Source organism: Monopterus albus, unplaced genomic scaffold (genome assembly GCF_001952655.1).
Source record: "Monopterus albus unplaced genomic scaffold, M_albus_1.0 scaffold12.1, whole genome shotgun sequence".
Taxonomy (NCBI): Eukaryota; Metazoa; Chordata; class Actinopteri; order Synbranchiformes; family Synbranchidae; genus Monopterus; species Monopterus albus.
The window spans coordinates 5,310,045-5,326,643 of NW_018127892.1; the positions used below are offsets into that span (position 1 = coordinate 5,310,045).

The 16,599-nt window shown below is 41.6% G+C and overlaps 1 protein-coding gene across 2 annotated transcripts in view; it reads right to left on the reverse strand.

Annotated features, from left to right (window-relative positions):
• Nucleotides 1–16,599, reverse strand: part of igsf9b (immunoglobulin superfamily, member 9b) — a 29,264-nt gene that overhangs the window by 8,543 nt on the left and 4,122 nt on the right. For both annotated transcript variants that reach the window (XM_020590435.1, XM_020590437.1), the window contains exons 2-10: nucleotides 11,728–11,823; nucleotides 9,616–9,822; nucleotides 2,877–3,023; nucleotides 1,712–1,863; nucleotides 1,419–1,536; nucleotides 893–1,034; nucleotides 625–770; nucleotides 327–469; nucleotides 74–214 (exon numbers count right to left, since the gene is read on the reverse strand). In XM_020590435.1, the coding sequence (XP_020446091.1) occupies nucleotides 74–214; nucleotides 327–469; nucleotides 625–770; nucleotides 893–1,034; nucleotides 1,419–1,536; nucleotides 1,712–1,863; nucleotides 2,877–3,023; nucleotides 9,616–9,822; nucleotides 11,728–11,788 (1,257 nt within the window). In that variant the 5' untranslated portion in view covers nucleotides 11,789–11,823. The remainder of the gene's footprint in view (nucleotides 1–73; nucleotides 215–326; nucleotides 470–624; nucleotides 771–892; nucleotides 1,035–1,418; nucleotides 1,537–1,711; nucleotides 1,864–2,876; nucleotides 3,024–9,615; nucleotides 9,823–11,727; nucleotides 11,824–16,599) is intronic.

The following is a 16,599-nucleotide window of genomic DNA, read 5'->3' on the forward strand; positions in this document are numbered from 1 at the left end:
CCACATAAAACTGTGCACTCACAGTAAAAGTTTTTTCTGCAGCTGCAGACTAAGATGATGAGCCCAGCCTTACCTTCAGAATGACTTGTGTGGGTTCAGACTGGCCCATGGTGCCGTAACTGTTATAGGCAGTACAGGTGTACATGCCCACAGCGTTGTCATTGACTGTTGTTATAAAAACTGAACCCTCAGAGTTCACCATCCAACCAGGAAACTGGACAGGTCAAAGTAGGAAAAAAAAAACATGGTGAGTTACGAGATACTGTATCTGTCAGATGTTGCCAGACTTTCTTTTGAGATCTTTATATTCACGGCACATAACTTACATTGTCAAGATTCAAGTTACTGCCATCTTTGGTCCAGTTGACGTACAGCACAGGTGGATCAGCCTGGGCGGGACAGACAATGACTCCCTCCATGCCTGCAGGCAAATATGTTTCTCGAGGCATGCGACCTACACGTGCAGGGTCTAAAATAAAGAAAGAAGAATTCATAAAAAAAGAAGAAAAAAAAAAAACACCTTATAGGGTTCTTGCCCAGGATATGCTGTTAAATGCCCCCACCCTCTGCAACCCTTGCAAGAAAGGTTACCCAAAATGGATGAATAATTGACTAAACCCTTACGTTTCACTTTGAGGTGTGCAGAAGCTGAAGGTGGGGTCAATATTCCATTAGTTGGGACGCAGGTATAGTTGCCAGCATCTTCCGGGATGAGATTAGGGATAAGAAGTGTTCCATCCACTAAAATCTTCACTCGCGACTTTAGGTACCTAAAGCCAGAAGAGCAAGCGTCTTTGTCTCAGGTTTAAAGTGTGCTCATGACCACAAGATATAACTTACATATTAGAAATGATTTCATTAACACCATCCTTTGGAAAAACTGTTTACTCACTCAATATGGTAAACATTCTGTCCTTGTTTCAGCCACTCATAGGTGAGGTTTGAAGGATAGGCATCAGCCTGACATTGCAGAACTGCATCCTGGGACATATTGAGAGTGGTGTCCTCTGGGGAGATGATGATGATTGGAGGACCTTTGTGGTAAAGTTGAACAAAACATAAGACACCAATACAAACCTATGCCTGTGTGATACAGGCAGTCATAATCAGGATTTGTGGAAAGATCGGTGTTGAGTTGGTGGCAAGCCTTAAATCATTGGAATAGCATGGTCTGTGGGTGGTAATATACAATATGCAACCTAGATGTAAGATGCAGAAGTGTTCATCGGCTTTGCAGTAGCACACCAAGATCTCAGAGCCTTTACACAAGCTAGAAAATGTCATCTATCTGAAAAGACATGTCTTGGAAAAATATGTGGGTTGATGTTGCAAAATGTTAAAGCTGCACATCACAACACGTTTTAACATGAAACAGGAAGAGACGCCGTTTTCCTGATGAGTGACAGTTCAACACTGACCTTTGACCTGCAGCTGCATTGAGTGGGTCAGGTTTCCTTCTGAGTTGGACACATGGCATCTGTACACTCCTGAAATATTTCTTGTGACAGAGGTCAAAGACAAGGTTCCATTGAACACCTAAAATGGGATTAAGGATCAGGAAAAATTTGGAGGAAGATCACGAGGCAGTTATGGAGAGAACAACAAAGCAGTTTGCTTCAAAGGAACATCAAAGCTACTACTCCTACAGAATATGCTAATTACATAGTATTTGATTAAAATACTGGAAATGCCATCTGCTAATACTCCTCACTTTTATTTTTTCATGTTTTTCAATTGGCCTCTCATCTTTATGCCAGACAACTGTTGGTCGAGGGTTGCCATGGGCTCCACAGCTGAGAGTCAACGAGTCTCCGAGCAGAACTTCCACAAAAGTCGGTGGTTTCTTGATAAACACGGGTGGAGCTAGAACAAAAACAGCTGAGATGGAGCGATTATTTCTATTTACACACTCTATCTGTGTCCTGCATGTCCTATTTACAATAGGACATGCAGGACAGTCCCTGCACTAACTTGGCTCTAAATGCAGAAGTTAACAGTGACCTTTAACATCCTTCACCCAGTACAGTTCATAGGTAAATGTGTCTTTATTTTCTCTAAATGTAGCATTTTGTGCTTTGATTACCACAAATGTAAATGGAGCACAACAGCTCATATACCATCAAACCCCAGTAAAACCTCACCGACAGTACATGTATGGGCACATACAATTTCTTTCTTGTAACACACTTTGCCTGAGTTAGGGAGAGCAGAACACAAACCCAACCTTGCCAGAGTTTGGGAGTTATTTACTCTGTTAAAAAAAATATGCACTTAAACAGGAAAAAGCTTTGGATAAAAATGTCAGCATGTACTGTACAAGGCTCATTCTCAGGTTTGATTTTAGGATTACTACTTAACATTTTCTTAGGTAATGTACTTCAATACATTCACTGACATAATACTCTTAAATACAAGAAAGGTATTCAGTCTTCATCTGAAGCCTGATGTAGCACATGTAGCGCAGTTATATCAAATCGCTACTTTACACTATCAACAGAAATTGTCTACTGGCGAGTGTGTGTAACATAGTGTGAAAAAGGAGTTGGGTTAAAAAGAGTCAGATTTAAACATTTAACCTTAATCTTTAGCCCACACAAACCACACACTGTCCTGTCCTGGTTATACTCTCTTATACTTCTATGTTGACATTCAAAGCAGACTATCCACACACAAACACATAATGTAATCACCATGTGCACAATAGGTCACACGACAGAACCACCTCATAAACTGCAATAACACTCAGGAAATTCAGCTTGCCAGGGCCTACAGTCACAGCTAGACCACATGCTGTGGCTGTTCTAAACAGGGACAGTGCCAGCGATGAGTAACGAAAGGAGCAGCTCCTGAGTCCCCAAAACCCTGCAGTGCTGCACCTGTGATAGAGAGGAAGGTCCATGTGCCATTATGAAAGTCATCTGTTTTACTGTCCAATAGCAGGATGCGGCATTCAAACCAGCCTTCGTCATCCAGGGTCAGCCGTTCCACCAGCAGGGAGGCACCCCGGGTCAGAGACACACGACCTGTGGGAGGGTACAGAGTTAAGGATGAGGGACACACAGAGAGAGAGAGAGAGAGAGAGAGAGAGAGAGAGAGAGAGAGAGAGAGGGGCTCAACACACTTACAGTCAGACAGGCAGAGTCAGCGCATGCAGGAAGAGGGGTTATCATGACCAGGACACAGGCATCCAGTGTCACAAAGGCCACAGTCAAAGTCATAGACTTTATGCAAGCAAGCAAATCCACGCACAGTGTGAATATCAGCTGTAGTTTGTTTGTAGCAAATAATCAACCATGGATAAAATATGCAGAGGATGAGAAGTCCGTGGTTCTAAGTTGGAGTACAAATGCATGAATGACTCAGATGACAACTGTAACGATATGCAAGGTCAGAGGTTACGATGGTGTCCTGTCATTTAGGGTTTGGGCGGCAGCAGAGTGACGAGCCAGGAATGCTCGGACTGAACTTAAAACACAAATAGAAAAGTATATGAATGTGTTTTATTCTTTTCATTTTTGTAATTTTGAGCTTTAAAGAGATTTTCTACAACAGATTCATATTGAAATGAGTCACCTGTTGTTGTTTATCAGTGAGGGGCACTGGGCAGAAATGAACGTGAGGCATGGCATATGCACAGCCTGAACTCTTGTGTGAATACCCTCAAACACACAGATGGATCCATGCATGAGAATACACACATCTCCCTTTTTTAACAGTGACACTCACTCACACACAGACACACAGCGCCACTCCCTCTTCTCCTCTCTGTACTTCTTACAACTCCTTGTCAGGCTTTGAAACTTGATCTGTTGGTTGCCTGGTGACTGCAGCCTGGTTTTCAGAGTAGTGAAGTTGCCCTTCCCCACCCACCCCCCACACTCCTTTATTCTGCCTCTCAATGAACTCTTTTTTTCCTCCTTCAATCACAGGCCTTTAAACACCGGGAGGATGTGTGCAGGGGGAAACACACACGTTGCTCATACCAGGCTGTGGCAAAAGCAGTTTGAAAGTAAACAGTGAAATGTGGAGTGGTTTCTGGTACGCCATCATTCTTGTTAACTACAAACAAGTTGTTTAGATGATATAGGTAATGGCTATCATCACATTCAAGCCTCTGTGCAAAGTACTAACGTAGTAAAGCATCTCAAACAGAAGGAAAACCATCATTTTTATTTCATCTTGAGGCTGAGCACTAACATTATCTCCTACACTGCAAATATAAGAGAATTCTTCAGTGTGCTGCAACAATATCACAAGAAACACAATATCCTCACTATTCACACTGGTTTCCCGCCAGACAGCAGTGTCTCAAGCAGAGCCTGAAAGCTATGAATTTAGGACTACACATGGCCTTAAGACAGGGTGAAACACTGAGTGTAAAGACACACAACAATGGCTAACAATTAACCTTGCATTCCTCTGTGTGTGGCTGTTGCTGTGCTTAATAGTTAGGCTTAATGATTGATTGACCTCCTAAACAGCAGACCAGCGTTTTATGGGTGGTGCTCATTTAGAGGCACCATAAAATGAATGCCTTGAATTTCTGGTCAGCATCTTTCAAACAACTGGGCAGGGCTCAGAGAGGAAATGTGCAGGCAGATGATAACAGGTGTGAGGGTAATTTTAGGTATTTTCCTCTTGTCTCTCTTTGAAGGATCCTCCCTGTGCTACTCTTTTAGTATGCAACCTTTTCAAACGGGACATGGACTAAACTGCCCAGTGCGGGATAGGAGAAAAAACTCTTCCGCATGCAAAATCACACAAACCCTCCTCAGCATACCCATAATTCTCATGTAGCTAAATATGATGGGATACTAAAAGACCCCTGTGGCATCTCTTGTCATATTTTGTAAATGTAGCCCATAGATGTCTCAGTGACTGGGCGTATGAACACTAATCTCATGGGTTCAGAAGCACATGGGTGTGTGTACATGTTGATTTTCAAAATCTGGCGAGTTCCCTGCCCCCTGGGTCTCAACAAGGGAATTCTGGTTTCGACGTCATACCTTTTCCTGAAGCCTTCCTCTTGCCCATCACTACAAAAAGACAGCAACCCCACCCCCACCCCTCATTCTCCCAGGTTACCATAGTGATGAGACCAAGAAAAGCCCGGGCTGTAGTTTTAAATTTGAATTCAGTTGCTGTAGAAACACGGGTTGACTAAACATGGTTAGGGGCAGGTCGATCGAGCAGGGGGGATGGGTCTTTACTGTCAAATATTTGAAAAATTACAAGTGGGGGGGGGGAGCGCGTTTAAAAAACAGCCTTGTGTCACAGCCAGCAAGCAGCACATGAGGCACAGAAGAGAGGAGTGAGTGAAATGAGTGAAAGGTAGAGAAAGAGGCCTGCTTTCCTTTTAGCCTGGGGTCAGATACAAGGCTGACACGGTGACAAATGTTGATTTAATGTTGTGCTTAGGTGCTCCATCCTAAGTATGTTAACAAAAAAAGGTTGCTTTTCTCTCAGATACAGATACAATGCAAATATGTTGCAATAACTGAACATGAGTTGAAAAATGACCAACCGTATCAGTAAAACCCACCCTGTTTCTAAATCAAAGAGGAGTTGAATGAGGTTACGGAGAGGTTACTTGAAATATTTACAACAATAATCCACTGACAGCCAATAAGAGGTTGACCTTTCTGACCTCTCTGCTCCATAACTCCTCAGCAGACACATTCATCACTTCCCCTGGTCCTACATCAGCACAATACCCATGAGTCCTCCTCAAGTGACAAACATCGTTACACTTCCATGGTGGACACAAAAAAGGCTGAAACAATAGCTTCTGCTCTCTTCTTGTGTCCACCCTTCTCCTGTTTTTCCTCCAGCAGCTATCACATGACAGCTCCAGACTGCCTTAAAATGAGCACCCTTGTTTCCAACAGGTCCGAGCTCCAGCGCAGCCAAGGGTAGAAAATGGAAACACTAATCCACTGATGCTGCGTGAGCCTCACACACACACACACACACCCTCTTCATACTGGTGAGGGTCAGGTTCTCACCCAGTGGGTGGCAAGTGAGGAAAAACTCAGCTTTCAGTTGCACTGCTGGCCAGATACTGGCCTTGTCTTACTGTCTCTGATCTACGGTTTTTCCCAAGACAAGGTTAATGTGGCTTTTCTGCAAGTGAAACCACTGCAGTGCAACCAAGCAGACAGTTTACACCACATACTTTGACCTCACATAATTCTTGTTCATTTCAGGCTAGAGTTTTTATTTAAAACACTTTCCTTTCATGTAGTGCTATTAAACTGTATTTATAGTTAGTTTGAGTTTACTAAAGCTCTATGACAGGGCTTTTATTGTTTCAAAGAAATGAAATCAACATATAATTTTTGCAGTGGGGTTTCCCACTGCCACTTAGTGACATACAGTAGTAATACATCGGGTACAATGGATTACATGTGATATAATAGTAGGATTATTCTGTTTGGAGAACACCAGCACTGCTTTTCTTTGTCCATCCGTATGTGCATAAGAGAGCTGTGCAGAGGGGCATAGTGGGATGTGTTTTGATTTGAATACAATCACAAGTCTGGGACCGGCCCCATGCCTCTGTCAGCTCACCCCTCCCACTCCCCCAAATTTCTCTGTTCAATCCTCCTGTCTGCCTAATCAGTTTAACCCTCTTATGAATAGTTCTTTGTCATAAAATACATTACAGTTAACTCTGTCCTTCTCTCTGTCTGGTTCTGTTAACCCCTGCACCAGCAAGTGCTCACAGCTCATGTGCCAAATTTCACTACAGCAGTGACTCAACCTGCCATGGGTAGAGAGCTAAGTATTAATTTTGATATGCTTAAAATCTGCAGTTTGTTGCAATGAGATTATAAGAGGTGTTTTGAATGTTTTCCAAGACAGATCTTTACCCTTAATGCCTCCAAGAATAGCAAACTAACTTAAAATAGTGAAACTATTGTGGTAATGTTGGTAAAAACACCAAGTAATCTTACAGCTGTGGCTTACATAAGCCATTACCTTCCTACTGTTCATGCAGGCCATAAAAAGACACTTGGACTACACCTCCCCAGTAGAGTAGGATTTAATATGAGCAGCACTGACTGATTCATGTTCTTCATAGACTTGTTCTGGCCCGCGACACACCTAGGGCACGAGATAACAGAGTCTTTGTAATGACCTGCTGGTTAACATGAAATTCCCAAGTTGCAGCTATCTATTATTCTTTTATTGTGTTACTGTTTGCTACACATCATCCTAGTGTAGTTGTATTTGAAAAACTGGTTGGTGATGGATAAAGGTGATCTGTATCACCTTTCAGCTGGACTATTTTCTGCTTTCAGCCACTAAACAGGCTCCTGTTTGCAAAAGCATAGTTGTTCAATAGTAAATTCCACACAGGTTTACAAAGGGAAAGGCCTCAGAGTTCAGGGTGGTTTATGCATTAGTAGAGTTCACTGTGTATGTGATTTGCGCATGTGTGTGACGAATGCAGGCCTTAACTTCTCCAGTGTTCAGAGGTCACTCTGAGAGCATGAAGGAGGCCTGCAGAGATCTGGGGGTTTTCCCATTGTCATTCTAACCTCAGGTTGGCATCCTCTGCTCACAGTCTGTACTGATTTTCTTCAGCAAAAAGAAGACATTTGATCTAATCCTGCAACTGTAAACCATCCTGATACTGCAAGGCTTAAGACATATTTTCTCAACAAATACAATTCAAACTGACTATAATAGTGCGTCAGTCAGTTTCTCTTTGTTGTGAGTTGACTAATGTTCTGCCCTGCAAGGCATGTTGGGTGTGAAACAGACAGGAAGAGGGATATAGAGTACTAATACCTTCCTGATTCACTTTAAGTAGACAAGAGAAGTTCTCTGAGACCCAGACAGGCTGGTGTCTAACAGGGTTGATGGAAGAACATCGTCCTGTAGTCATGATAGGCCTCAAAAACAGAGTGCAATCTCAAATACACCTGATATCATATCAAAAATTGTTGTTTTAATGGACTAAAGCGGTCATCCAAGATATCACATGTCCTGATTCTTTCATCTCAGCTTCTAAAAATGGCCAATAGCATCAGTGAGTTTGAGACAAAGCAGCAGACCAAGGACAGACAGCATTTGGTTTATCTTAACCTATTTAAATGAGCGGGATTTGTAATGCAATGGCTCCACCAAAGGAAGGACATAAAAACACTTGGATATAGTATTACATATTCAACTCTAATGCCTTTTTTAGATTTACAGGAAGAAGCCATTATGCTGTAAATCCACCCAGTACAAGTCTCTGCAATGTCCATAATTCATTTTCTTGATCTTCAAACTGTTTCTTAATCATCAACCTTGAAATGTAAATCGTCCCTGTTCTCTTGTTCCCGTTCTTAGACAAGTCAAGACAAAGATCGGGAAATGGTCGCCTACTTGACTGTGCTGTGGTTATATCTGAAATCCCCCAACATTTTAATTTGAGGGTAGAATACATTAGACCCACTGTGCTGACACGCTTCACATGCTGCCATCTGCCTCCAGTGGGAGGGGAGATATGAGGATCTGAGGCAGACAGGAGTAACGCTACAGACAAGTACACACATGGGTTGGAAGGAAAAATATTGGGACATCCCAAACTGTTTTCTGCTCTGCTACATCTCTGCAATGTTGTTTACTTCATTATGGCCGCTTGTGCATCAGATGACTACCTCTAAACAATGACATGGTTAACAGCCTACATGGGTTAACATGGCAAACACGTGTATCTTGACGGTTTATAGTTCACCTTAAATGTGGTTCCTTTGTTGTCATGATGCTGAAAACAAGTCTGAATCAGGGACATTAATCCTAGGTAGAACCTGTTAAATTAAGGTTGAATAAAATGCAAAGAAATTTTAAGCAAGGTTCCCTGTAAATTCAATTCCAGTGACCCAGCTGGGACAGTATGGGATTTCTGGTGTCCTAGTAGTCCTGTTGGGTTTGGCAAATTAAGGAGATGTTGTGATACCCCTCTTTGTCTTTTGTCCTCTGGTAGACAATGGCAGGCTTATAGGGCTCAGGCAAGAAATCTCTCATTATTCCCAATGCTTCATCTATCCTCCTTCCAGCACAACAATCTCCCCTTACTGGGTCACCCCTCAGCATACTAATAAAACACTGTCACCAGACCACCAAGCCCCCACCTACACTCTAAATCCCCCCAATGCACAGCGTTACTGGTACTCCGCTTTTTCCTGCTCAGCTACCCCACCCCCTTTAACGGCCTCCATTAATGCATTCTCACCCTTCCTCTTGTCCTGGAATTACAGCAGCAGTCTGGAAACACACACAGACTGAACACCCGCAGTAATTAGAGGGCATGTGGTTTACATGGATTACCTATTTGGGGTATTGTTTTATCCAAACTTCCCCTCCCCAGGTCTTCATAAATAGCAGTGCATCCTCTTTATATCTACCTACTGCCTACACAGGGCAGATGCATGTAGCTCCAGGTGAGAGAGCAAGATTGCCACATGGACACCTCTCTTCACCTTGCTTTAAATCTGTTGAACCATAATTAAAGAAATGTGTCAACTGCTGGGCCATGTCTTGATAAATGTTTTTCCAGATATAAATCTTTCATCAGTTTTGACAGGACTGTGTAGTTGAACACATCTGAATAACTCTCACCCTTGTAGTTTGGATGAACACGAGGAGCATACACCCCAAATTTGATGAGGATGGGAACACTGTAACCGAGGCGCACCCACTCCACTACATGCAGAGGAAAGAGGTTTGGTACAGCAGGTTCTCTGGATGTAGGAGAGAGACTGCATCCCAGCTCCGCAGAGGCCCCCTCTCTGGCACGAACCAACGATGCCAGACCTTGAGACACGCCTGTAAAAACAACAACATATCAGCAGGACAAAGGACACAAGTTGCTGGTAGCACAGAAAGCACTAAACAGTACAAATGTGAGTAAACACCTAAATCACTCTTTAATGGTGCATGAAATGGGAGTCTTTAAAGAGTTATGGCTGATTCTCTGGATTTTTTTTTTCATTTCTGCGAAAACCACGTGCTATGTAAAGAACAAAGCAGTAATACCTTTAGGTTGAAAGGAGGGCGCTCGACCACACAGGCAACAAGAGGTCAAACCCAGAAAAGTTGGTGGGAAACGTAAAAACTGAACTATAAATGGTGTGATGAACCGGACTCTGAATCAGCCACTGAATATGACTTCCCTAGAGTGTTCCCTTGTTAAAAGCTGGACCATCAGAGGGCATGTAAATCAATCATGTGCCATTTGGTGACAGGATCATATAGCTGAAAAAAGCCTGCAAATACACAACAATCCCATTAGTGACACCTGGAGTAGTCTCTCCTCACTCTGTATCCTCTCTCTCCCTCACTGCCATGTGCTCACGTGGGCGTGTGTGCAACTGGGTGCCAGTGTTTGCTCTACTACTCATCTGGCCCGGTGATTATGTTAATCTCAAAAGGGGGGGTTGATATTCTAATGCAGGACAGCAGGACTCTCTGTGCTCTCTCCAGGCGACCTCCCACCACCCCCTGGGGTACACACATGGTCCACAGACAAGCAGAATCAATGTCACCACCCCCCCTTTACAGACACATGCATGCTCAGAAATATGTGCCTAAGGTTGGGGGTGACATAAATCCAGGATTAATCTAAATCCACACCCCGAGATATTATTCAAGTTGGATTTTGGCCCCACTCTCCTTTGTCCACTTGTGTCCATTCTGTAAACCCCTCACTTTACATTCTGCAATGTAAAGGGGCTGCACCAGATTCATCATGCTGCCACTCAAAACTATTTGTAATGTAGGAGCTGAAAGGCAACATATGCCAACTGTTTTGCGATGCTTCAACATGACAAGAGACACCTGTCTCACTGATGTTGGTAAACAATGAGCATTTGGTGAAGTTATGCAAACAAATGGCAGAGAGACAAATGGAGCAAAACACCTGGCGTCTCACAGACTAAAACCACTCTTTCAGAAAGTCCTAATGAAGTTAAATTTGCTTTAATATATGATATATTATCACTGGGCAGAGTATTGTATATCAGATGCATGACTTCACTTTTTGGTATCTTTTAATGTAGTTAGTAAAACACACAACTAATAACGGTTTTCAAAATAAAACAATTTATATAAGTCTGCAAACTCTGCCTAATCTGTAACATATTTCTTAATCAAAACTTAAGTTAAAGCAAAGTTAAAACCACAAAAGTTAAAGGTGACACAGATGCTGTGATTATTCTATATAACGCGGTGAAAGAAAGTTAAAATAAGTCTTCAATGACTAAAGACAAATGCTACTGAAGAGCACAATCATCACCGTGATTGTGTAAATGTGATCCAACAAAACACATGTTCATCACAGTTCATCTGTAAGTCCCATGTTGAGTGACTTTCTCCATCAGTAATGGTCTCTTTTAATGTTTTGTCTATTTTTTCAAATCCACAGAACAGGATCTACAATAATTACACAGTATATAACAATCACTATAACAATGATTTATGCATCCATCCTCAGACAATTGTAATCCCTGAATAGCTAACTGCTTTAGTTACTTATTCTATGTATTTTGGGAACTCTCTTACGTTTGGATAACATGAGTGCATATTGTGAATTAACAGTTTATTGAAAGAGCATTTTATTTTTAAGAATAGTACTAAGAACTTTGCAGAAGACAATGCTTAAAATGAGGAATGAATTATGGAAATGCATTGTAACTACATGTGATGGATCCACACTTGCATTTGCATCCTTACTTATCAGACTTATGGCTACAGCAGCGGTGAGAGCCTGAAGCCACCGTCTCTCCAGTCCCATGGCCGTCCCTCACACTCCTTCACACATTTCCCAACCTGGAAGAGAAGAGCATACATGTCATTTACTTTTCAGCAAAACACAACTGTACCGTTCATAGATCCACCGCTGCATAAGCCCAATCCTCACATCACCCCTCAGACAAATGTAATCCCTCAAATTAACATCAACTACACTATATTCCAGATGCTTCTTGGTTACTAAATGACTGCATTCTTTGGAAACACTGGAAAATCACATGTCTGAGCTGTAGCTGGATTAGGTCAAATAAAATATTCCAGCAAGTGCTACAAACAGGCACTAGGGCACATGATTTTTTTTTTTTTTTTTTTTAGGTATGCATCCTGTGGTAGTGGACTGCATGGACTATGGTGTGTGCATGTCTCCAAAAAAGACATGTAGTTGCAAAAACAAGCCCCAGGGGACATGGTTTTTTTTTTTTTTTTTTTTTTAGGTATGCATCCTGTGGTAGTGGACTGCATGGACTATGGTGTGTGCATGTCTCCAAAAAAGACATGTATGCAGCTCTAAGTGTGTGCACAGATTAACCTGACGCAGCTCATATCAAAGGTCTCATCTCACACTAAATAGGCTACGAGCAACTGACAGGTGACACAAGCAACACTGAAAGGTGTCTCTACAGATGTTCTTATTACCAGTGCTCAAAGAAAATAACCTACTCTAAGTGGGATAAATAGATTGCCATAAAACAACATACTTAAATGAGACTATCAAATATAGTAGGTGTCAAGCAGCACCTGTTTAATATGCACACACAGTTCATATAAGCACACCAGCTCGAGCCACTGATTTTCATCACCTAATGAGCCGCACAAAGAAGACCCCACTTACAAAAATTATGGGCCTACTTCACAGTCTGAACAAGACTATGAGACGATGAGAACAGCTGCAGCAACTTGTGAGCGCCTCCACCTTAAATTGGCTTGGAGGCATAGGTTTAAGTTGTTGCCCTTCAAACATAACTGAAGATCTCCTTCTATTTAGTACCCCCAAAACCAGCTTATTACTTTATGTTCATTTAAAAATATATAAAGGAGGCTATCCTTAGAACGCAGGTATAATTTGGATATTAGCTGCTGATATTACCACAGATACACTGCAGAAACACAGAATACCAGAATCATTTGTCAGACAGCTTTAGTCTCTTGGCAGTAATGTTTGCTTTGAGTAAGCAAACAGAACAGAACAGCAGAAAGATGCATTTTACTCTTTGCACTGGACAGACACAAGGTTGAGACTGTTGCTTCTGGGACTGGCTGCTAAGTACAGCAATGACCTTTGTTTAGCATGTTTCCAAAACAAGCAGAAAGACAAAGTCAAGGTGACAAAACCACAGCAGAGTGTGGCTGGATTTACAGTAAAAGTCAATAAAGAGGACAGGGTGGTAAGACACAGATAATGACTGAGGTTGGTAGCTTTTGCATGACTGACTCAGCTGAGTGCAATCTTTGTAATGAGGAAAGCAGGTACTGATGCTGAGCACCAAATTATTTGTAGAGTAGAGGTGTCAGAATAAACAGAGTTCTTCTAATGGATTCAAAAAATAAAGAAATAAATCTTTTCGGTCTAATCATCTGCATGGCACCTCCAGCAGTCAAAAAATGATGAAAGTGATTGCACATCACTGCATCATCTCAGCTGCCATCTTCACGGTCGTTTTAACAAAATGCTAGCAAAAGTAATGAGTAAATCCTATCATCTATCTAAAATTCAAGCTCATATCCAGACCTTGAGTAACTTTTGACAACCTAAAGACATAACACATCTTGTCTTTGCTCTGCTCTGCTCCCACTCACACTGAGCCTGGAGAGGCCTTTGTCTGCAGGTGCAGGAATAGAGGGAAGACAGCCAGGTTATTTCCTCAGGCAGCAGAGCAGCAAGGGGCCATTACCTGACATGTACACCATTAGGGCCTCAAAAAAGAGTCCAGATGTTAAAATCAGAACCTGGACTCTATAATAAATTCAAAAACAGCCAACAACAGTCTCTTGTTACAGACTTGTAAGCAATTGTGTTTTATATCTCATTAACTAAACAATAAATAACTGTGTATTACAGCTCCCTGGCAAAGGTGAGGGCATGCACCATACATACCTGCACACAGAAGAGGTTTACTGCTACACAGTAACAGAGATGGGAATCCAGAACCGATTCCAGTTAAGAACCGGCTCCAAATTGACCAATCCATCAGAATCGTACGTAGTTCTGACATTCATTAACAAAGGGCATTCGGGTAGCAGCTTCTGTTTTAGCCGCTGCTGACTGTCGCTATTTCCAGTTAAAATGACAGCAGGGTCATTTAAGCTGACTTAAACTTATGATAGGCCAAAATGAAACTTGTTGGTGAAACAGACTTAATAATAACAATAATAATATTACTAATAATAAATACATTTAATCTATACGGCACCTTTCAAAAAACCCCAAGATCACCTTACAGCACAAGGTAATCATAACAGCAAAAGGAATTAAAATGAGGTGAAACAGAACAATGAAATAAATAGAATTAAAATAATACAAGACAATGGTGCACTGGAATTATAAAATGCCAACACAATGCACAAAACAGCAATATAAATACCCAGATGTCTCAATAAACCCTAAAAACAACAAAATATAAAAAACCCACAGTAGCACAATATCACAATTTATAATATCACATATAGCACTACATGGCACACTAGCACAGCAATAAATCCCAGTAAATCCCAAACCCAAGCTTAATGTTTTCCCTTTTAAAATTGACTACTGTAATATATTTTAACATGTTCAATTGTTAGGAAGACATTTTACATTGTGCTCAGACTCACAGATAATAAAGCAGTTGTGGTGATGCTTTAAACTTGCATAGGCCTAGATTTCTTCCACACAGAAAACTGATCAGGAATCACTGATTAGACTGTCAAGCCGAATTGATAACTGCACTGGTATCAATTAAATCTTATCAATTCCCATCCCTACACCCTAATCACCTCTAAAGGGTATCTGAGCAGTGGACATAACTGGCAATGCAACCATATTTTGAGACAATGACATTCCAGAATATGCCTTCTGCAAATGGGAAAGACATCCCCCGTGATACAGACAGACCTTTCACACACTAATAATGAGATTATTTGAACATGATTTTCAAAGGCAAAAAGTGACAACAAAAAAAAGCTCAACACTCAAGTAAGAGCTACACGAAAACCCAGTGTAAAACAAGAATGAAGAGTTCAGAGTTTAGAAAAGGTTATCGTGGGTAAGTAGGAAAAGCCAGGGGGAAAGACTAAGTCCTTCCCTAGCAACGTGTGCAGACATCCCTGACTGTTCCAGTGTTTGACTGGATTTCATTGACACAAATTGCTTGGGATCTAGTCATGACCTAGCCTTCTGGATAGTGCATTTTGTCCTGCTGCTCCAAGTGTTAATAGTGTAATTGAATTAGAGACCAAATGGATGAGACAAATCAAGGGCACTCTGTCATGTGGCTGTCCAGTGATCAATCACTGGTAAATCAAGTCACTAAATACTTCAGATTATGCTTCCTGCTGGGATTCCTCTGTTGATGGAGATAGCACTTGATGCTTCACTTGCTAGAAAACTTGCAGCTTGTGTTTTCCACAACTTATGGATGACACACCTGACAAAAAGGAACACAGCCCTTAACCTAACAAAAGGAAGATAGTGTATCATACACTGTTCCTTTGTTTCTCTGACCCACAAAACAATACAAAAAGTGAACCTTTGACCTAAAGTTGTGTGCATGTGTGTTATCCCTCAGTGCCTCAGCAGAACCATCAGTGATGTCAGTGACAGATACAGGCCTGATACCCAGTAGCATTACTCTTCGTAATCTTTGTTAATCCTGACGGAGGCTTTAGCTTCAGCCTGTAGCAGGAAGTGTTACTTTCACAGGTACATAGAGGTATCTCATGCAGAGGAAGATGGCTTGTAAACCATCAATCCAGACTGACTGGTTGGACCTGCCTACACAACATACTGTTAACAATCAATTCAGGAATTTCATCCCTGGCACTGCAACCCAGTTTAGAAGCCATATTGACATTTGCTTTAACTAAAGGAAATGAACCTGGCACACACTGGGAACTGGAGTGGAGTCCCAGTCTCAGGAGGGGGAAGCCTACTGTATATGGATTAAATCAGTGATCACTGGTAACCTAACACACAATGCTGCAGGGCATAACAATACTGACTAATTAGCAATGGTTGAATGCTTTTAATTTACTCACAGTGTGGACACTGTTACGTTTTCTGCACAATTACATTTTGCAGCAACTGAACAGTGCTGCAAATTTCACAGATCACCAGCTTCATACATGAGTGGACTGATTTCACATTTTCTTTTCCTAGAATAATTTCCTATAGCTCTGAGGTCTTTATCCTTCACTGCCCCCAGCTGCCTCCAAAAGGTCAACAGCAAAAAGCTACTTTCGAGGCACAACACTGAGACAAACCAAGGGTCAAAAGCCAAAGGTAATGAACTCAAGAGCTGAAGTCCAGTGTTTAAGCATGGTGCTGGACTCACTTTAAACCTTGGAGATGAATGAGACACATTATCAAAGGATCTCAAGCATTTAAGCTGTAAATTTTAACTGATACAATTGTCATTTCTTTATTTGTGACAGCTGTAACTAACCAGATGTAAAGTGCTCTTTTAGACAGGTCAGTGAGACATGAAACACAAATTCCAATGATGTCCATTTGTGGTACATTGCATGGCCCTAAATCTTTATGAGGACCTTTCTCTAATCATCCATAGCTTTGATTTACTGTATTTCTTCATTTGTATT